The following is a 21,344-nucleotide window of genomic DNA, read 5'->3' on the forward strand; positions in this document are numbered from 1 at the left end:
ACCCTTAGCTATACTGTTTTCCTGAAGTTTAAAGGCAATCCACTGTTTGCCAGGCTCCTACTAGACCCCTGGCGTTGAGCCTAATCATTTAATAGCACACCTGATTAGAGACTTTAAGAACATATTTACATTTCCTTGCCAAGAGAATGGTAACATTAATATAGTTGATCCCTTTGGCGGAGCAGCTCCAAGTAAACAGACATTAACAAAAGGCCGCCCACTGGGTTTGCAGCAGCAAGGTCCACAAACTGACACATTTAGATACTTTGCTCTCCCCTCTCTAGTCCTAAGAATCGTCTCCAGTACTCCTTTCAGATCGTTAAAAAGCATCCTGACTCCTTTCCTCTTCCAACTGGAAGGACATTCTGGAACACCCGGATCTCAGGAGCACCTTTGTCCAATTCAGATCAAATAAGATAGTCTCAGTTCTCCCATAACGGCCAATCGGTGCCAGCGTTAAGCAAGCGCCTTAGCCTGGTATTGTTGTCTAAAGATGACTGCTTTCCTGCCTGGAGTGTATAGCTTTGGCCCCGGATCTCTTGGTGTGTGTATGCCCAGATGGGTGGGCAGTCCCGTAGGTATGTCTAATTTGTAGGAACCACTTTCTGAAATCCAGGAATAAACTCTTGGTTATTTTCAGACAAAGACAGAGGTAGTTTGTAGAAATGAGCTAGGAAGAAGCTTAACATACTTCACATTCCAGAAAGTCCCTCCCTTCCCCCCAGGAGAAGGCTTTATTCCCACTCCTTTCTCGGAGGACTTGACTCACAGGAGCTCAAGCTTGCAGCTAGCAGCGGGTACTGTGTGAGTTTAGATGATGAGTTTGCTGTCCTGAAACTCCCCAGTTTGCTTATCTGAGAAAGGGGGCCCATATTGTCATTCCCTACTCTCCGGGTTACTGTAAAGGTGAAGATCTGCAGAGAAGCTAGCTAGTATCCATGCGTTTCCCCTGGGTCCTTCTTATTCTAGGAATGCCCACGGACTCTTTCACGGTATGGTGCGGTGGTATCACCCTGCAAATCAGTGTCCTGACAAATGGCCTCAGAGTAGCATATACCTCAAAGGTGCCAGGCCCTGGGTTCGATTTCTAGCACTATCAGATACACCAAAACAAAATAAGGAAGCCATTGGGAGTTTTCTCTTTTTTTCTTATGTGCACTGGTGTTTTGCCTGCACTGTACATTTGTGTGAGGATGCTGAATACCCTGGAATTGGACAGTTGTGAGCTGCCGTGTGGGTGCTGGAATTGAACCCACGTGCTCTGGTAGAAGACCATCTGCCCCTGAGCCATCTCTTCAGCCCCAGAGAATTTTAAGGTAAGCAGTCTTTGGCCAGCTGGGTGGCGGTGGTGAATGCCTTTAATCCCAGCACTCAGGGAGGCAGAGGCAGGCACATCTTTGTGATTTTGAGGCCAGTTTGGTCCCAAAGGAAGATCCAGGACAGTCGAGGCTATATGGAAAAACCCTGTCTCGAGGATTAAAAAAAAAGCAGTCTTTGCCAGGGGCACATACCTGTTAACCCCACTACATTCTCTCTCTTTCTCTCTCAATCTCTCTGTGGAGGCAGGGGTGGGGGTCAGAAGTTCAAGGTCATTCTTAACTACATAGTGAATTCAAGACCAGCCTGGGCTATGAGATCCTGTCTCAAAACAACAACAAAGTACAGGAAGAAAAGAAAATGTTTCGATACTCCTAGCCTGTCTTGTGAACTATCCTGAGGCTAGAGAGGTAGTTTAGCAGTTAAGAGCACTAGCTGCTCTTCTCCCAGAGGACCAGTGTTCAGTTCCCAGGACCACATGTTCACAACTGTCCATGACTCCAGTTCTAGGGTGTCTGAAGCCGTCCTCTGTGTTCCCAGACGCACATGTGGTACAGACATACATGCAGGCAGACATTCATATGTATAAAATAATAAACACGTCCTTAAAGTTAAAAGGAGACGAGTTTTATGAAATATCTTCTTAGGTTCTAGGTGCATGGCATGGCATACGTCCAGAGAGAGGCAATCAGATGGCAAGTTTACCTGACAAAAGATCAGGCTTGCAGGCTTGATTTTGCTATATGACTTTGAGCAAGAAAACACACTGAGGCCCAGTACAATGTGGGGTCTACTGCTTACTTACCAGAGTGTGGTAAAGATCACCTTGGCGAGCTGAGGAGTTATGAGCGTTCCTGTTTGCTTTTGATGCTGCCTGGAATTGAACTCAGGGGTGTTTGCATCTGCTAGGCAAGTGTTCTACTAAGGAGCTGTATCTCAAGCCCTAAGAAGCCCCCGACACTTCTAGAACCTTTCTGACCCTGTCCAGGCTCCACAGGCATACAGGCATCAGGCAGGGCAATAAAGCCCCAGCTGTAAAGCAGGATTAGTGAGGACCCAAGCAGCGTTCTCTTACCATGATGCCCACGGTCTTTTGAACAGCAACTGCTTTCTTTTCTCAGAGGGGATCTTTGGAGGAAAACTATCCAACCCAGCCCACAGATGTTGCTGTGTGGCAGGCTGCTCATGGAACATTTGTTCCACTTCACCACAGAGAGGGCCGGGCACAACTTATAGTGGAATTCCGGATTACTTCCCAGCACATCCCGTGTGTAAGCAAACGGGCTGATCAGAATCAGGTGATGGGTAAGACCTCTGGGTCTACAGACCACTGACCACTCTCAGCTCTCAGTGTACTTACTCTTTCACTAGCTGGGTGACTTTGCTTAGCTCTGTTTCCTCGTAGGACAGTGGTTCTCAACCCTCCTAATGCTGTGACCCTTTAATACAGTTCCCCAGGTTGTGGTGACCCCCAACCCAAAAATCATTACACCACAAATTCTCAGAGAATGGTTTTTAAACCATCCTACATGGTCTTAAGAGGTTGGGTGGCGCACACCTGTGATCCCAGCACTCAGAGAGGCGGAGGCAGGCGGATCTCTGTGAGTTCGAGGCCTGCCTGGTCTCCAAAGCCAGGATAGCCAAGGCTAACAGAGAAACCCTGTCTTGAAAAACAAACAAACAAACAAACAAACAAACAGAGGCCAGGGGTGGTGTGGCACACCGTTAGTACCAGAACTAAAGGCAAAGGCAGGCAGACTATGAGTTCAAGGCTAGCCTGGTGTACACAGACCAACCAAGGCTATATAATAAGACCTTGTCTCAAAAGAACAAAAACAAGATGGATCATGTCTTTAATCTCAGCACATGGGAAGAAGAGGAAGTCAGATCTCTATGAGTTTGAAGCCAGCCTGGTCTATGAAGTGAGTTCCAGCTAGGCTATGTAGAGAGACCCTGTCTCTCTACAACACCCCCCAACACACAAAAGACCAAAACCAAATAAAACAAAAACTTCAAAAGAACAGGCCCCATATTAAAGAGCTGTATAATTTAGAAAGCAATTCAAAGTCTACAACGTTACTTGAAATCTGCAAATAACAAACAAAACCAACCAACCAAACAAACAAAAAACCCCAACAACAACAAAAAACAAACAGCACTCCCCTCCCAAAAAAAAAAACTCCAGTGAAATATTTACTGTCATCTCACAGATAAGGCATCAAGAATTCAGAAGGGCAAAAATAAAAGTTCACAGAAGTGGTAGAGCTGGGATTTCGAGCTTTGTAACTTACAATTCAGCACTCTGCAATTCACAAGAGAACTCTGTTTTCACTGAGCACTGCGCAGACAGGACATTGTTTAGACATGTCTGAAAGGGCATTCAGGGACCCAGAGTGGAATGGCCAGGTTAGCAACATGGTAGAAAAATGCAGCCACCCAGAACGCTTGTGGCTGCTCCGAAATAGTTTTCTCTGGTTCAGGAGGACTCAGGTGGCATACGCTACCCGACTCTTACATTTTTGATAAATCTTTTATTAGAAGATGTCCCAGAAGGCAACAGTTTAAAATCAAGCAATTAATGATTACAACTAAATACAAAATTCCAGGTAAACTTGCCTTTCAAAATAAACCAGACCCTTGCAACAGGTTTTTTTTTTCCTTGTACAAAAACAGGTAACACCACTTTGCAAAAAGCATACAAAAATACAGTATTAAAAAAAAAAAAGGCGCCCCCAGCATAGAACCCAACAGCAGCTTATAAAACATAAGCCATTCAGATGAGACTTCAGCCTGTTTCCCACTTGTCCTCCTAAGATAGTTCCAGGAGTCCCTTGGTGCCTGGAAGTCCTGCCCCAGCAGGTAGAACAGCCACTTCCAAAGCTTCCTCTAGGACTCAGCCAAGAAGCAATGCAAAGGCCAATCTCTGTCCGCAGCTGATTTGGAAGTGGTAGATGGTTTTTGAGCGCCCCAGGTAGCATTTACTGTCCATCTGTCCCCGGCACTGTTCTCCTAGCTCCAAACCTGGGGCCCACGGGAAGGAATCTGCCTTCTGGGGCAGAGTTCTGGAAAGGTGGACTCTTCTTCCAGGCAAAGCTTAGGCTCTCCCGAGGATGCTCCCATGCCTGCTGCTAGCTTGGGTGACTTTCCTAGATTGAGGGCGGCGCCTAGATTCCACCAGGTGCTGGAGAACACAGCTGGAGCCGATGCTATCGTGTTGACCAGTGCACCCTGACAACCCACCAGGAAGTAAGAGCACCTTCTGAGGCACCCACCCGGTGACCCCAAGCAGCTCCCCTCTCAGCCTCTCAGTAAGGCCCAGATTCTGGGGAAAGGAGGTGACTTGGGCTGGCAGAGAACTGGGATGGCGGCCGCAGAGCCAGCAAACCCCTGGGAGTTGCTTGAAAAGGACAGGTTTGCGCCGGTCCAGCAGAATTTAGACAGGAGAGGCAGGTGGGAAAGAGGAAGTGGTAGGGTTCTTCCTTCCCAGGGACCACACATCTGCCTTGAGAAAAAGTTCCAAGCTGGGCTTCAAATGGCCCTGCAGAAAACACGGGGCAAGGAACGCTGTTCATGAACCAGGATGCCATGCTTTCCCCAGGCCTCAGGCTATGCCCCATTTCCCTATGTCCTGGGGAAATATTTCTGGTCTGTGTGAAAGGGTGTAGTGGTGCCCATTGCATAACAAAGGCAGGAGGAAACAAAAAAGTCCCTTGTGAGGATAGAAAGGTCCCTCTCTGAAAGGCCCAGAGAGCTCTGAGACAAAGACTCTACAGGCCAAGCCCTTCTCAAAGTCATAGCATTGAGCATGGAGGGAAGGGCGTGGCCTAACATCCTAATATAGCTTAAAGGTTTCCACTCCTCAGCTACTGTAAAGTGTCTGACAGTGAGGTAATGGTCCATGCTGATCAAGTCGGCGAGCTCGTCTTCACCCAGGACAGCTTGCTTGTCTCCTGGAAAACAGAGCCTCGGGGACAGCATCCAGGCCCAGCTGTCCTTGCATCATCCCCAGAGACAGCAGTGGGAGCAGCATCTTTTCCTAGCCCAAAGCTCCGGCACAGTTTGAGATTTCATGCAGGCTGCAGCTCCGACATCGTCCACCACCTGTTGCATAGCATCTGTCAGCCTTTCCTCCCAGAGCTGGTGAGCTAGGCAGATCCCAAGCCTCCTCAGTCAGCTGCCTGCTGGGAAGCCAATGGCGCCAGAGAAGGACAGCGCTCCCGTGAATCCGGGAAGAGGGAGTAGTTGAATTTCGAGGTTTCCAAGAATGCAAGCCCTTATTGTGTGTGCACTGGCTGCAATGCATTCTGGGATCTACCACTGTCCAGGCTGCCCCGCCATAACCAAAATGTGCAAAATTACTAAAAGGGAGAGAGAGGTTAAAAAATAAACTTGTGTCTGTAGGACAGGGAGGTCAGGCTTTTTGGTGGGTTAGTAGCCACTGAGGTACGCAATTCTCTTTTGCAGTTGCTGTTGCCGACACCGGAGCTGCCTTTTCTCTGTAGCCATCTTCTTCTCAGCCCCCACCAGAGCCTGCAAGTACTCTAATGCCTTGCTTAGGATCACGACTTTGGGGGCCTTAGAGCAGCTGGCCAGGGTGGGCACCTGGTCCCGCAGGGCCAGGAACCGTGATCGGAGGTCATTCCTCCTTTTCCTTTCCAGGAAGTTATGGTTCTTTCTCTTGGTCACGTCCTCAGTATCAGAACTGGCAGGTCTGGGATGGCAGGACTGGGGAGCTTCACTTTCCACAGGTGGAGGGCTCACAGTCTCTTCCTCCTCCTCTTCCTCCTCCTCCTCCTCTTTCTCCTGGGGAGCTTCTATCTCCGGAGCCTCCTCCTGGGGACCTCTGTCTGGAGGCCCCTCTTGAGAGCAACTTTCTGGAGGAAAGCGGGCGGCGTAGTTATGCTGTTGTTGGTGGATGGAGATGTGGAAGTGTTTCATGCAGGGGTCCAGGGGGTCTGCTCGCACGGTGATGGTGACCGGCTTTCGGATGTCCAGAGACCGCCTCTTCTCCACAGTCACCACATCGATTTCCTCGCCTTCTGTCCAAGAAGAGATATGAAGAGGAGAAACGTACTCCGTGAGAGACACGTACATACACACACCCTTTCTAAAGGTCTCAGCCTGTGAGAGCAGATGACACATCCATGATTTAGATATCACCGAACTGAAGTGGGGAGAGAGACGGCCGATTCATTTACACTAGGGGAATGGCAGAGTGAAGGGGGAAATAAGCAAGGAAAAGAGTCTCCGGTTTCCTCCTGTACAACAAGGCTTGGATAAGAACAAAAGGCAGACCCAAGCCAACAGCCCCCAGTCTGTAAGGCTCTCTCCTCCCCCACTGAGGGGATGGAGAGAAAAAGCTACCGGCCTGGGACAAAGTTTAGCTATAAAGATCTTCTCCATTCGGGCTCTTTCATGCCCCATCAGAATTGTAAATGAGGGGTCTGTGGGCAGAGTTGCCCTTTGTTCCTGCCCAGCACAGCCTGCGCTTGGGAATTGTTACTTTTCACAAGTTATAAATCCTATTATTCCCCCACCTCTCTATTCTGCCATCTTTTCAGCTGAAGATGCAGAGAAGGGAGGGTTACAACTGGTTCTCTTCAGCCACAGAGGGGAGGGGAAGGGTTTCCCTCAGGAGCATTTTGTTCCGGGGTTCAATGGGTTTCTAAAGCCATCCATCATTTATAGGTCACCTGCCCCACCCCCACCACTGGACCAGAAGAGGGTTGTATTTATAATCACAGGTCATAAGAGCCTCAGGAACTTCACAAAGGTACAAGGGACCATTTCCCAACGAGCTGCACCACAGGAGCATTAGAGTGACCCAGATACAAAGATGCCAGGGACTCAGAGACACCAGGAAGTATCCCTACCATTCCCTATCTGGAAGATCTGAGATGAAGCAATTAGGTGAGGCAATTAGGGAAAGACCCTCCTGCTCCCCACATTTTGTAGTCCTCAACATAGAAGACCACCTTTAAAGCCTTCTGGCCGACAAGAGAAGAGCTCCGTTCTCCGCCTCTTTTGCATATCAGGAGGCTTGAGACCCTTTGTCAGGAAGGTTTCCATTGTGTGGACAATCGCATTATTTCTCCATTAATAAAACCTGACCATTCAGCCCCCTGGCCTCAAAGCCTGTGATTGGCTGGCTAAGCAGTGTTTGGAATGCTGTTTTCCCTAGTCCCTAATCCCTATTGGCTGAGCTGTGCCGTCAGTCACACTCCCCACCCCACCCCCTCATTGTTTGCAATCTGTTGCATTTTGTTCTAGGCCATGTGGCCAGAGAGTGAATCAGGGAGCCCACAAACAGGTTCAGGTTAAAGGGCAGGTCAGAAAATGATTCAAGTTTCCATACATCCCAAACCTTTAATTTTCATTGTTAAATCTCACAGCACGGAGGGCTGTATCTAAGGAAGGCATCATTTAAGACACCATTCTCCTTTGCAGCAAGTAGTATCTGATTCTACAAGATAAGGGGTGTCCTCAGCTGGACAGCCAAGTTCAACCCTCCTCGTTTTCAAAAGAAGAAGCAGAGGCCCAGATCAGATCCACTGTCTGTCCCTTTTTGGAGGGTCTGGGTCCCAAATAAGGATCTCCAAACTTCCAAAATGAAGATCTCTCCTCTAACAGCCCTTGTTCAGCTGGGTCTCCACTAGTTTCTTGATCTCAGGATTCCCATCTGAGCCGTTAGACAAACACAAGCTCCTTTGGCAGGTTAAAAACCACCTTAACACAGTGGCTCCAAGAAAAAAAAAAAAAGAGAGAGAGAGACTTTTAATTTGGGTCTAAAATACAACAACTTCCACATCCGATTCCTCAGTTCCCTCTCAAAAGCTATTCTTTCTCGCTGCAGTGACTTTTCTGTCCTAGTGAGCGTGCCAAAGCTGCACCTGCAATGCCACCCTCTCCAGGGCTCCCGTGAGTAGGGGGGGCTGCGAGGCTGGTAAGAAGGTGGTCTGACCTCAGTGAAATCAGCCCTTCGTCAGGACGGAGGGCGGCCTGGAGTGCAGTGACCATTACCTCAACACCAGCTCTTCTCCCAGAGATGGGACAAAGTAGGAATCAGTGAACATTTGTTGGCTGCAGAAGAGCAGCTGAAGCGCACAGATGTACTGGGAGGGAGACTGGGCACCTACCTAAAGCCAACGCAACAGGCAGGGTGCAGCCCTTCTCAAAGAAGCTTTGAGGAAGACCAGTCCCAGGTCCCCCAAATACCAAGGAAGACTGGGGAGGACGGTTGGGGGAAAAAAAGCTGGCTAGACAGCAGGAGGCCTGGGCTCACTCCACTCATTTCCTGTCTCCCAGCCTCACTTTTCCCATCTGTTAAAGAGGAGCGTCTATTTTTCCTCCACCTGTCTCACGGGTCACTGGTGGTGAGGATGTTTTAGGGGTAAGGAGAGGGACTAGGACAAGAGAAGAGAATTAAAGTAAAGCAGGCAGGAGGTTGAGGTTTTTTGAGTGAAAGAGGGCTTTTGGTTCTGCACAAAAGGTTCCTTAGTCTTGTTCTCCCTTAGGGAAGCGTGAGTTTCCCAGGCAAAGAGGCAGCAACAAAAAAGCTTCAAGCTTGGAATGACTCTTAAGGGAACCCTTTCAAACCACCCAAGGACAGAAATCCCCTACAGTCCGATCCGAGTATTGTCCTCTCTAAGCGCCAACCCTCACCAGTCGCCCCTGTCCCCTGGGGCTCCAATCACCATCAGAGGGACGCTGGCTCCCTCCCCACTTCTCCAAACTGTTTACCAACACACCCACGTGCCAGACAGACACAGCTGGGGGCTACACCGACGGCTTCCGTCAGAAAATGGGGAGGTGATGGGAAGGTTTAAAACCCGAGGCTTGGTCTCAGGCAGCGGTAGAGCTCTGGCCACCCATGAGGTGCCTCCCCCTTAGCTAGCCCGGGGTGGTCCTTACCGGAGTCGCTGGGGCTCTCGGACCCGGAGCAGGCCTGGGTTTTGGGCTCGCTCAGCTGACACTGCGTGGCGGGCGCCGGGTTACTGGTTTCCAGACTGGGAGTGCCGTCCGAGGTAGCGGGCGCTTTGGGCGGGTTCCCCCGGGGCGCGCCTGGGGCGAGCCTGTCGCTCACCGCTCTCTCCAGCCGTTCCCGGGCGGAGAAGCCGCTCCACATGCAGTCGCGACGGATGATGGAAGCATAATTCCTGCCCCAAGCTTTCGAATGGCCACGAGATTCCGCCTCGTCCCCGGCACCCCCTCCGGGCCACGGCTCCCCGGGACTAATCCCCGAGGCTGGGTCCCCGGCGCCGGGACCGGAGCCCCAGGGAGGCGACGTGGGGGGCGACGGCACCAGCTCGAATTTCTTCCAGATGTCCTCGCTGGGCGCCGTGGAGCGGTAGAAATCCTCTCCGCAGTCATAGTCGTAGAAATAGTGCTGGTACGAGTCGAAGTCCATGTCCGCTCCCTGCGGGAGGGAAGGGGAGACGTGCTGACTGCGGTCCCGGCCGAGGGAAGAGGCGGCTCCGAGTCCCTCGCCGCAGCCAGCTGCGGGGCTCCGGTCCCTCCCCAGGCCCAACAGCTTGCAGCCCGCGCCTTGACCCCTGGTCCCGGCAAGCCTGGCCTAGGGTCAGCTCGCTCGGGGCAGCTCGCGGCGGGCCGACCAGGCTGCGGGGAGCGAGTTCAAAGCAAACTTTGCCAGCACCGCCCGGAGCGCAGCTCCCGGGGCACAGCAGGGCCGGGCGGGGGCGCGCTGTCTCGAACGCAGTCTGCAGCCTTGCAGCCCACCCGTCCCCCGGGAACCCGTGCCCGGGCCACCCGCAGCCTCACCTCGCTCCCGCCGCCCGCCACCTGGAGCGGAGCGGCTCCCCGCCGGCTCGGGGAAGCCCGGCAGCCCGCACACACACACATGCGCGCCACCGAGCGCGCGGCCCCGCACTCACGAGCGCGCCCCCCGCGCGCGCTCCCCCCGCCTTGCTCGCACACGGCAGCCAGGACGCTCCCGGGATCGACGCGGGAGCGCGATCTGCAGGCGCATTGTTTCCCGACTGCTTTATATCTCGTCGCGTGCCCGGGGCTTGGGGGACCAGGGGAGGGGGGGTGGTCCCTAGGAGACAAGCCCCACCCCCTCCCTCCCCTCTTTCCACTGGCGACAGGTGGGGCCGGCCCCACCTCCTGGGCGCACTGGTCGTTTCTATTCTATCCCTTGAAGCCCCCCTAATAAATTGCACGCTGGGGAGCGCGGAGCAGAAGAGCTGATGCAGCCCCGCGGTCTCCTGGTGGAGGCGTGACTCCTCAGAGAGGCTCTGGCGGTCCCGGCGACCTCACTAAAGCCGCGCTCCTCGCCTACTCAGGGCTAAGGACTAGAGCTGCTCCCCGCCCCACCCTGCTAGCCTACTTCCCAGGGCGCGCCCCACTGGGTTCAGGTGCGTCCCACCCCTGACAGAGGTGGAGGTGGGGGTGCACACACTGCTCCTCCACCGCGCCACCTGGCGGCCCTCGGCCCTGAACCCAGGCTCTTCAACCCATTGCTCCATCAACCCTTAGCCCATTCCTTAGCTCAGTGGCTCAAACCTGAAGAGCAGTGAAGATTGCGGGCTATGAAGCATACAACACATAACCTCTCCCGAGCCCCAGTCTCACCTGTGAAATGAAGGGACGGTAATGACCTCATGGGGTCGTCTGGGAGGATCTGTTTACTAAAAAGATAGAGCATCTTGGGAAGGGACGTGAGAAAATGGAAACACCACCCCTGGGGAGGGTAGTGAGACACCCCCCCCCCATCCAGGTCCTAGCTAGCACTTGATCCCTCCTTCACAGCCCTGACTCCCAATATTCATTCTCCACGCAAAACTCACCTAAGAGCTGTTTTAGAGGCTGGGGCCTGGGGGTGTGGAAACTTCATTCAGGTCCCTGTTTTATACTTCCTAGCTGTGGGGTCAAGGTGTTTGAAGCTTTGCCTGGAATCCCTGGCCAAGATGATGAATATATAATTCCTTTGTGTTAGAGTACACGTTACCTTCGAAGGGGGGAAAAAAAAACTTAACTACACAGCCTGAGATTTAGGTCCAAGGAAAGTAACTTAGGATAGCAGCCAATACATCTTGATGCCTCCACCTGGCATCAAGGTCTGGTGTCTGGTTGTCTGCCATCCTTCTCTTCCTCCCACCCTTTTCGTCTAACTACTCCGAAGTACACACTGTTGCCATCCTAACAGACTGAAGCCAAGTATAAACACTTCTCTTTGTTTTGGAATAGGGGACAGGAGCTGTGAGATGACCCATGAGTTGGGTGAGAAGGCAGGGCCCATGTGACTCCGTTTTCCATTTGTTGTGTCTAAGGTGTGTGTGGGACATCCTTGAGAGCGGGAATCAGCTCTTACTTGCTTTGTATTCCTTACACCTAGACCGGCTTCTGGCAATATTTATGCACTGACTTCCTGAGTGACCTAGCCAACCAGAGTTTATTGAGACTGCCTGTATGCCCTGCTCTGGGCTGTCCCCAGAGGCCCAGAAAAGGCTCCAAGTTTGGTTGCAGCCCTGTTGTAAAGGGATTAGACTGCTTTTTCGGTGTCTTGTTCTCAGGCTTGCAGAGGTTTGGGGTGGTTGCTGCACTGATCAGGGGTCTTGGTTACAATGGCAGGAACCAAAATCATCAGGACAATATCCGTTTAAATTTATTTCTTTTATGTACATTGGTATTTTGCCTGTGTGTATGTCTCTGTGAGAGTGTCGAGCCTCTGGAACTGGATGGAGTTGCAGATAGTTGTGAGCTGCCTCTTGGGTGCTGGGAATCGAACCAGGATCTTCTGGAAAATCAGACAGAGCTCTGAACCACAGTCATCTCTCCAGCCTGGAAAATAAAGTAACTTTTAAGGGAGACATTGCTGTGTAGAATTCATAGGCGTCTGGGAATCTGTGTTCTGTGTGTGTGTGTGTGTGTGTGTTTTGTTTTTGGTTTTGAAACAGAGTCTTAGTCTGCTGCCCAGGCTGACCTAGGACTCACTATATAAAGCCAGACATGGTGGCCCATACCTGTATTCCCAATACAGCCTTCTAATGCTATAACACAAGGGTGTTCCAATTCCCTTGCTGGAGACAATCTAGCAAGGAGACTATTGCCTGATTAAAGATTTTAATGTAGTGAGGGCATCAAGGCACACCCCTGTAATTCTAGCTACCTGGGAAGCTAACCACAGGAGGATTACTTGAACACTGGGCAACATATTGAAACCTTGCCTCAAGACTAAAATAATTTTTCTTCAGGGGTGGGAATCAAACCTAGGGTCTAATGCAGGCTGGGCAAAAGTTTTACCCCTGATCCGTATCCCTAGACCTAAAGTATTAAGAGAGCTAAGAAAGTATCGGTATCCAAAGGGTCTGGGTAGCAGAGAGAGCCAGATCATGGAGATTGGTGATGGTGATCCCTGGCAGTATCCATCAAGAACTCTCTGGGTTGGGGTTAGAGAAGATGGCTTAGAGGTTAAGAGCACCAGCTGCTCTTCCAGAGAACCCAGGGTCAATTCCCAGCAACCACACGACAGTTCACAACTGTCTGTAATTCCTGTTCCAGGAGATCTGACACCCTCACACAGAAATAGACGCAGTCGAAACACCGATGTACATATACATAAAATAGAAACAAATTATTTAAAAAAAAATCTCTCTGCGTGCAAAGTGCTGGTCCAGGGACTGGGAAGATGGAAGCATCGTTCTTTGAATTCTCTTAGTTCATCCCCCACCTTACTTATGTGCTGGCTCACCCAGCAGCTCTCTGAAAGCCATTCTGCTCCTCATGTAGCTCCACCCACAGGGAGAGGAGGCACTCAGCAACAAACAGAGAAATCCAGTGTGCTCCAAAGCCTCACTTCCCCTTATAAATTAATGAATTGGCGTCTGATTTGAAATATCAGTCTCATGAGCCTGGTTAATGTGTGTCTGTTCCGAGGAGAAGCTGCAGCTTTTAGGACTAACAACTGTGGTGTCTGAGTTAATGTCTGGACCCAGCACGGTGATAAATTCACCAAGGTAACAAATGCTACCCTGGAGACAGCCAAATTATCTGCAATTTTGTTGTTGTTGCTGCTCTAATTCATTAAAAATATATACATAGACATATATGTGTATGTATACTGTGTGTTTGTGTGTTGGGGGTATGTGGAGGTCGGAAGACAACCAGTGGGAGTCAGTACCATTCTTCCAACGTTTCGGGAATTAACCTCTGGTCACTGGGTTTGGCAGTAGGTGCCTTTACCCACTGGGCCATCTTACTGGGCCTGATGTTTTGTTTTTATTTCTCCGAGACAGAGATTCATCTAGCACAGATTGTCCTTTGACTAACTCACTGTGTAATTAAGGCTGCCTTGAACTCCTGATCTTTTTGCCTCCAGCTCCCATGTGCTGTCATTGTCTGCATTAAAAAAAAAAAATTATATTTATTTGTCTAGGTGGGTTTATTGCTTGTTTTGTTTTTAAGATGGGACCTTATTTAGCCCAAGCTGGCCTGGAACTTCTGTCCATCCTCTGTCTCAATGCCTGCCCCAACCTCCCAAGTACTGGAATTATCTATCATTTACTTATTTACTTTTGTTTTGCTTAAAGAATCTGTAGGCCATTCTGGCTTTGAACTTGTGGCAATCCTAAGTGGAGAGAGAGAAAGAGAGAGAAAGAAAGAGAGAGAGGTGATTTATGCAATTAGTTGCAACATAATCATATAGTCAAAATAGCATGGATATTGACTATTTGCTTACTTAAAAACTGAGGGATGTTTAGATAACTCAGAGGGTAAAGCATTTGCCTTCAAGCCTGACAACCCGAGGGCAACAATTAATTTAATTTTATTATTGCCTGCGTAGTTGGGGGTATGTGCATGTGAGTGCCGGCATGCATGTCACTGCCCACAAGTGTGCAGGTCAGAGGACAACTTCTGGGAGTCAGTTTTCTTCTTTCACCGTGGGCTCCTGGGTATCGAATTCAGGTGATCAGGTTTGCATGGCAAGTGTTGTCACCTACCGAACTAACTTGCCCACTTGGCTCAGCTCTGTGTGTGTGTGTGTCTGTGTGTGTGTTACCAGCCCAACTTTACCGCTCCTTTCTTAAACAGTTTTTTTTTTTTCAGTTGATTTGCTTCATTTTTCTTTTGTTTCTATGTACCTATTAGGTATTGGAATACCACCTCTCCCCTTCACACCAGCTACAAAGGTCACTTCATGCAGTCCAGTCCAGCATACCAGCTTATCAATCTGTCAGTTACATTGCTCTTTAATTGAAATCATTGTCTGGGGACTGTTTGTCTTCCTGTTTGAATCTGATCTTAGTGGTTTCTTGGCTGGCCTCACCAGACGCAGCCTAGAACTTCCCTTGTCTCTGGAAACCCCCCCTGCTTCTCTTCTGTGTTGATGGCCTGTCATGTAGAGCTCATTTTCTTCCTCTTTCTTGACTTACTTCCTCACTCTGGTGAGGCACGTCCTCCAACATCTGCCTGAGAATGTGTACTTGGAAAGAAACAATTCCAAGATTCAGCCTTACTGAAGTGGTATTTATCATACCCTCGCCTTTGGTTGATAGTTTGGCTTGGTATAAAATTCTAGGTTTCCTCTGAGAACTCTAACGGTGTTGCTTTCCTGTTCCCTAGCAATTACTGGTGTACGGAGAAAAATGACACCATTTGTTCTACAACCCTTTGTTTGTGACCTGTTTTCTTAATACTTTGAGGTTGTACTCTGGTCTCTAGCATTCTGAATTCAATATGTTCTTGTGTGGATCTGTTGTAATAAAGAATTTGACTGGCCTTTGTCCCTGGTAGTTGGGAGGGAGGAGGGAGTCTTGGAATTCCCCAAGTACCAAAAGTATCTTCTTTATTCATGGTGGCCTCAATAGTTTGTACTGCTACGGTGACTCATGGTGGACCCTTCTATAGTCTAAGAGACCAACCATGTGATTAAAAATTGGTGCTTTGAGCACCTCTGGGGAGGTGATACAGAGTCAGAATTGAGTTCAGTTGTTTTGATAATGGTCCCAGCAATGATACCTACCACATCACGAACTCCCCTCCCCTGTTCAAACCAAAGATCCTGAAGCTCAGGGTTTTTTTGGGATATTATTTTTTTATGGTTATATTTTTAATTTATTCCTGTGCTTTCTTTATTCTCTGTTCCCTCACCTCCTGTTCTCTCCCCATTAGCTCTTTTCTGTTGCATTCTTCAGACAGAGTTTGAATTTATAATCCTAGCTCACATCAAATTCATGATATACCCTTGGTTGGTTTTGAACCTGCATGCTGGAACTGCAGGTGTAGAACATCATGCTACTCTTCTCCAAATGTTCTCTTTTTTTGTAGCTTCCTTTTCTTTTTTTTTCTCTGGTACAGTTCTTTCTCCCCCCAGCTCCCACCCACCCACTCTGAGGCTACTAATGAGTTTTATAGTAATTACAAATCTTGAAAATTTTTCTTTTTTTCTCTTTTTTATCTATTTCCTTTGAATTCTTCATTGTTTGCTATGCCTTGTAGTTTGTTGTTGGAAGAGGACTTCCTCAAATGCATGATGAGTCAAGACAGGATTTCTCTGTATAGCCTTGGCTGTCCTGAAATCACTCTGTAGACCAGGCTGTCCTTGAAGTCATAGAGATATGCCTGCCTCTGCCTCCCTGCATGCTGGAATTATTAGCATGTGCCATGCTTGGCTGCTGTTTTTTTTTTTTTTAAGTTATTAAAAAATTAAACTGAGCTGGGTGTTGGTGGCATACGCATTTAATCCCAGTACTCGGGAGACACAGTCAGGTGGGTCTCTGAGTTTGAGGTCAGCCTGGTCTACAGAGGGAGTTCTAGGATAGCTAGGACTACACAGAGAAACCCCATCTTAAAAATATATATATAGATTTATTTCATTTTAATGTGTATGAGTGTTTGCCTGTGTGTATGTACCTGGTACCCAAAGGAGGTCATAAGAGGGTATAGCCCCTAGAACTGGAATTACTTCTCTAAATGTTCTCTTTTAGAGAACTATCTAAAGAGTTGTGAGCTATCATAGAGGAGCTGGGGACTGACGCTGGGTCCTCTGTGAGATCAGCCAGTGTTCCTTACCACTGAGCCATCTCTCTAGCCCCCTTTTCTACTTTCTTGATAGTGTCTTGGATTTACCAAATTTTTTGTTAATTATAAAAAGTTGGCTTCATGATTTAAATTTTTATTTATGTTTAAGTTTTACTTTTATTATTTTATTTTATGCATATGGGTGTTTTGCCTGCATGTCTCTCTGTGTGTCATGTGTGAGCCTGGTACATTCAGAGGCCAGAAGAAGGCGTCAGATCCTCTGGAACTGGAATTGCAGATGGTTGCAGGCCTTGGGAATTGAACCCAGAACCCCAGAAGAACAACTACTGCTCTTACTTGCTGAGCCATTTCTCCAGCTCCTTTTCCTTTATGTAATTGGCGGTGGTGGCGGTGGGTAAGCATGCATGGCATAGCACACACGCAGAGGTCAGGGTTGTTTCTCTCCTTCCACCTTCACCTGGCTGTAAGGGATGAATTCAGGTTGCCAGGCTTGTGTGGGGAGGGATGGCCCGCTGGCTCTTTTTCTTTCTTTTCCTTATCTTCTCTCTCGGTCTCTATCTCTGTTTCTGTCTGTCTCTCTGGTTTTTATTCGAGACAGGGTTTCTCTGTGTAGCCGTGGCTGGCCTGGAACTCACTCTATAGACCAGGCTGGCCTCGAACTCAAAGAGATCTACCTGCCTCTGCCTCTCAAGTGCTGGAATTACAGGCATGCACTACTTCACCCACCTCTTTTTCTTTCCTTCTTTTAAATTTATTTTCATTTTGTGACAGGGTGTTGGCTGAGACTGGCCTTGAATGCCTAATTCTCTTGCCTTCACCTCCCAAGCTCCAGGACCGCAGGCATCCACCACTGCACCCTGCTTTTGTTCACCTTTTAAAAATAATAAAAACCATATGCGTGTCAAAGAATTGTTTTTAAAATATTTTTAAAATTTATTACCTGTCCATGTTTGATTTTTTTTATATCTATTTTATAGAACCCCCCCCCCCACACACACACACATTCATGTAGAAACTTCTCAGGAGAAGTCAGGTGTAACTGCACATGTCCTTAATCCCAGGGTTAGGAGGCAGAGGCAGGCCAGCCTGGTCTACATAGTGAGCTCTAGGCTAGCCAGTGAGATCCTGTCTCAAAATAAAAGCTCAGGCAAACAGGGTGGAGAATGGAAAGAGTTTAAGGAGCCTCAGCACAAAAGTTTTTAATGTCCCTCTGTAGCCCAGGCTAGCCAGAAATGCCCATGTAACCCAAGCTGGTCATTAACTCAAAATCTTTCTTCCTCAGCCTTCAAAGAATTACAAGTGTGAGGCACCATGCCTTTCTGAATTCTTATTGTTTATTTGAAGATTTGTTTATTTATTTTACGCATGTGAGTGCTCTATCTGCATGTACACCTTCATGTCAGAAGAGGACATCACATCACATTATAGGTGGTTGTGAGCCACCATGTGCTGGGAATTGAACTCAGGACCTCTGGGAGAGCAGCCAGTGCTCTTAACCACTGAGCCATCTCTCTAGCCTCTGGTTTTTTTGTGCTGTTTTTGTTTGTTTGGTTGGTTGGTTTTTGTTTTATTTTTTTTCTAAGACAGAGTTTCCCTGTGTAGTTTTGGCTGTCTTGGACTTGCTCTGTAGACCAGGCTGGCCTTGAACTCTCAGAGATCTGCCTGACTCTGCCTCCCTTTTTTGTTTTGTTTTGTTTTTTTGAGACAGGGTTTCTCTGTGTAGCCCTGGCTGTCTTGGACTTGCTCTGTAGACCAGGCTGGCCTTGAACTCACAGATATCTGCCTGCCTCTGCCTCCCAGAGTGCTGGGATCAAAGGTATGCATCATTGCACACCTTTTCTTATATTTAGATGTAGATCTTTGTGTGCATGCATGTGTGTGGTGCATGTATGTGTGGTGTGTGCACATGTGTATGTCCAGTGTGCACAGAGGCCAGAGGAGGGCATTGGTGTCCTGCTCTGTCCCTTTCCTCTCCTCTCCTTTCCTCCCCTCCCCTCAGCTCCTCTTCTCTCCTCCCCCTCCCCTCAGCTCCTCTTCTCTCCTCCCCCTCCCCTTCCCTCTCCTCCCCTCCTTTTCTTTGTTGAGACAGGGTTTCTCTGCTCTGGCTGTCCTTGAACTCACTCTATAGAGCAAGCTAACCTCAAACTCAGGGATCCACCTGCCTCTGCCTCCCAGGTCCTGGGACTAAAGGCGTGTGCCACCATTGTCTGTCTCCCCCTCAACCCTTTTTCTTTGAGGTAGGGTCTCTTACTGAAATTGGAGCTTGTGTTTTTGGATCGGCTAACAAGCCCCAGCAATCACCCAGTGTCTGCCCCCCTCAGTGCTTGAGTTACAGGTCTGTGTGAGAGCGCAGCTGGCTACTGGCTGGAATCTGACCTCCAGTCCATGTACTCCTGAGCAAGTGCTCTTGAACACGGGGTAGCCTCTCCTGCCCGGATATTTAGATCCATTCGAATTTTCTCTCCCTCTGTTTATCCATCCTTGTTTGAGACAGGGTCTTGCTACGTAGGACAGGCTAGCTTGGAACTGTTCATTCTCCTGCCTCAGCTTCTGGGACTCTGGGATTCCAGGCATTAGACACTATACCCAGCATAAGTTAGTTTTCATATATGATACGAGGTGTGTGTACAACCCCCCCACCTTATCTCTTCTTCATTTCAACCTTGTGAGTTTAAACATCTTTTCTTTCCCTAAACCACCTGCAGCATCAGTGAAACTGCAGGGGCGAGGGGAGATAAACACGGTGCTCAACCCTCACGCTCTGCCAGAAACCTGCTTTTCCTTTCACGCCACAACAATTCTTACTTTCATTCTTCAGATTGGGCCAGGTAGTGTGGAGGAGAAGGAAAATTCAATCTGAGCCTTGAAGGTGTCTAGGATTCCAGGGGCTGGGGTAGCATGGGTGAGCTCTGAGTCTGGTGCCCAGCGCTGCACAGATCAAGCCTCCCAGCAGGAATAAAGAGAAAGGTGGCAGAGGATGAGAAAGAAGCATTTGAAGCAGATAACCAGATTGAGGGCTAATTTTTCACTCCATATCAGTGGTTCTGTTATCTCTGCTTGGGTTTCACTGCAAAGCCCCCCTTCCCTTAGAACCCTCTAAGGAATGTGGCCTTGCCCCGAGCACAGTGGGAAAAGGGTTTTGGGGACTTTGCTTAGCTCTGCGGAACGTCCCGAGCAAGCAGCCAGGCCCACGGGATGACGGCAGCTTTCCCGAACAGAGAAAAGCGGGCTGTGCAGAAGAAGATACCTCCTCTTGGAAGCTGTATCAAGCTAGACCAGTTTCCCCGTCTGTAAGGTGGTTGTCCTCATCTGGCAGTGCATTGCAGAATTAAGCCACCGTCTGCTTAGTGTGGTGACTTGCCCGGCCCAGAGACATTCCAAAGTATCAGTTTTCTGCCTCTTTTTTTTTTCTAATCGTGGGGCATTGGGGGTGTTGAGGCAAATGATCTCAGCCAAGGCTTGACTGCTTGCCAGAGAAGCCAGGGAGAAAATGATGGAGGGTCACAAGTCTGGGGACAGAGGAACCCAGGAGGATCTCTGTTTTGCGAAGATCACTTCGCCAGATTCCAAGCACAGTGAGGGAAGGGGGGTTCGGAGCTCAGCTCTGCACTGACTGCCTCCTTTCCCTTCTGTGTGGACATCCAGCCTTGCTTCCCAACGAGGCTCTTTGAGAGAGGCCTGATGATAACTGGAAAGGGTGGGATGGACCCCAAGCCTGAAGGCCTGATGTAGCCATCCTGTACATGGGATACATGACTGTGTGCATGTGCGCTCACTCCTGGGCTACAGCGTGCCTACGGAGGTCAGGGGACGAGTGGTCGGGGTCATCTCTCTCGCCACGCTAGATTCCAAACTCAGCAAGCATCTTAACCTGTTGAGCCATCTGTCTGGCTCTAAATTATTGGCTCGTATGTTTGTGTGTTTATGCGTATGTGCTCAAGTAAACGCAGGTGTGGGCAGGTGCTTGAGGATGCCAGATCTCCTGGAGATGGAGTTACACTCAGCTATGAGTTGCCTAAGGTGCTAGAAACTGAACTCAGGTCCTCTGCAAGAGCAGTATACTCTATTAACCGACTGCTGAGGCATTTCTCCAGTGTGTGGGCGCATGTGTGCGCGTGTGTGCACGTGTGTGTGTGATATGTGTATGTATGATGTGTATATGATTGTATTTATTTGCATGTATATGATGTATGTATGTATATATGTGTATGTATGATTGTGTGTGATGAGGTATGTGTATGTGTGTATGATGTGTGTTTATGTGTGTGTTTGATGTGCATGTATATATGTGTGTGTCATGTGTGTATTATGTACGTGTTATTGTGTGTATGTGTGTATGACATGTGTAGTTGTATATATGACGCATATGTGTGTGTTGGGTGTGTATGATGTATGTGTGTGTGATAAAGTGTGTGTATGTGAGTGTATGATGTGCATGTGTGTGTTTGTGTGTGTGTATTTGATGTATGTAGGCATGCTGTATATAGTGCATATATGAGGTGTATGTATGTATGATATGTGTGTGTGTTTGTGTGTGCATGTGTTTGTATGGGATGTGTATGTATATGTCTATGATGTATGTGTGTGTGTGTGGCACAGCATGTGCCTGGAGGCCACAGACGAGCTTGAGCGTCAGTTTTCACCTTTCATCTTCTTTAGGACGGGGTCTCCTGCTGCACATTACTGGACTTAGCCCAGACTGCTTGGCTTTGGGCGACTGGGACTTGGCTTGTTTCTACCTGCCTTTTTATGGCTGTTGTTCTGGGAATACAGATTCAGGCTACTTTATGTGGGCTTTGGGGATCTGGATTCCTGTTCTCTAAATTGCATTGCAATGGCTTTAGGCACTGAGCCATTTCTGAGATATGTTTTTTGAGAAATCCTGGAGATAATGCCATTTGCAGGGGTGGAATACCAGGTGTGTGGTGCCTCGGGATGATTGAGAAGCGACTGTCTTTCTTGAAGGGATTTTTTTTTTAATGCACATGCATTCACACATGAGACACATAAATAAGTAAATAAATTTT

At 48.8% G+C, this 21,344-nt stretch overlaps 1 protein-coding gene across 3 annotated transcripts; it reads right to left on the reverse strand.

Annotated features, from left to right (window-relative positions):
* Window positions 1-3,330: 3,330 nt before the first annotated feature.
* On the reverse strand, window positions 3,331-10,564 carry Mycl (MYCL proto-oncogene, bHLH transcription factor). Of its 3 annotated transcripts, none has more exons than XM_021639444.2 (3): window positions 10,096-10,357; window positions 9,229-9,733; window positions 3,331-6,353 (listed from the first exon to the last, which is right to left on the reverse strand). In XM_021639444.2, the coding sequence occupies exons 1-3, from the start codon at window positions 10,174-10,176 to the stop codon at window positions 5,746-5,748; spliced, it is 1,194 nt and encodes a 397-aa protein (XP_021495119.1). In that variant the 5' UTR covers window positions 10,177-10,357; the 3' UTR covers window positions 3,331-5,745. The 3 variants fall into 3 exon arrangements, with proteins under 3 accessions (XP_021495119.1, XP_021495120.1, XP_021495118.1); XM_021639445.2 differs by lacking the exon at window positions 10,096-10,357 and adding an exon at window positions 10,438-10,564 and having other exon boundaries at window positions 3,332-6,356; XM_021639443.2 differs by having other exon boundaries at window positions 3,332-6,356; window positions 10,096-10,349.
* Between the last annotated feature and the right edge of the window lie 10,780 nt (window positions 10,565-21,344).

The sequence above is a fragment of the Meriones unguiculatus genome, chromosome 3 (assembly GCF_030254825.1).
Source record: "Meriones unguiculatus strain TT.TT164.6M chromosome 3, Bangor_MerUng_6.1, whole genome shotgun sequence".
Classification (NCBI taxonomy): Eukaryota; Metazoa; Chordata; class Mammalia; order Rodentia; family Muridae; genus Meriones; species Meriones unguiculatus.

Excerpts from the sequence above, each read along its gene's own strand:
- Mycl (XM_021639443.2), bottom strand. The coding sequence starts at position 10,176 with ATGTGTGTGTGTGCGGGCTGCCGGGCTTCCCCGAGCCGGCGGGGAGCC. Across the intron at positions 9,734-10,095 it reads TGGCGGGCGGCGGGAGCGAG|GGAGCGGACATGGACTTCGA; the intron begins GTGAGGCTGCGG and ends TCCCTCCCGCAG. Across the intron at positions 6,357-9,228 it reads CGAGAGCCCCAGCGACTCCG|AAGGCGAGGAAATCGATGTG; the intron begins GTAAGGACCACC and ends CTTCTTGGACAG.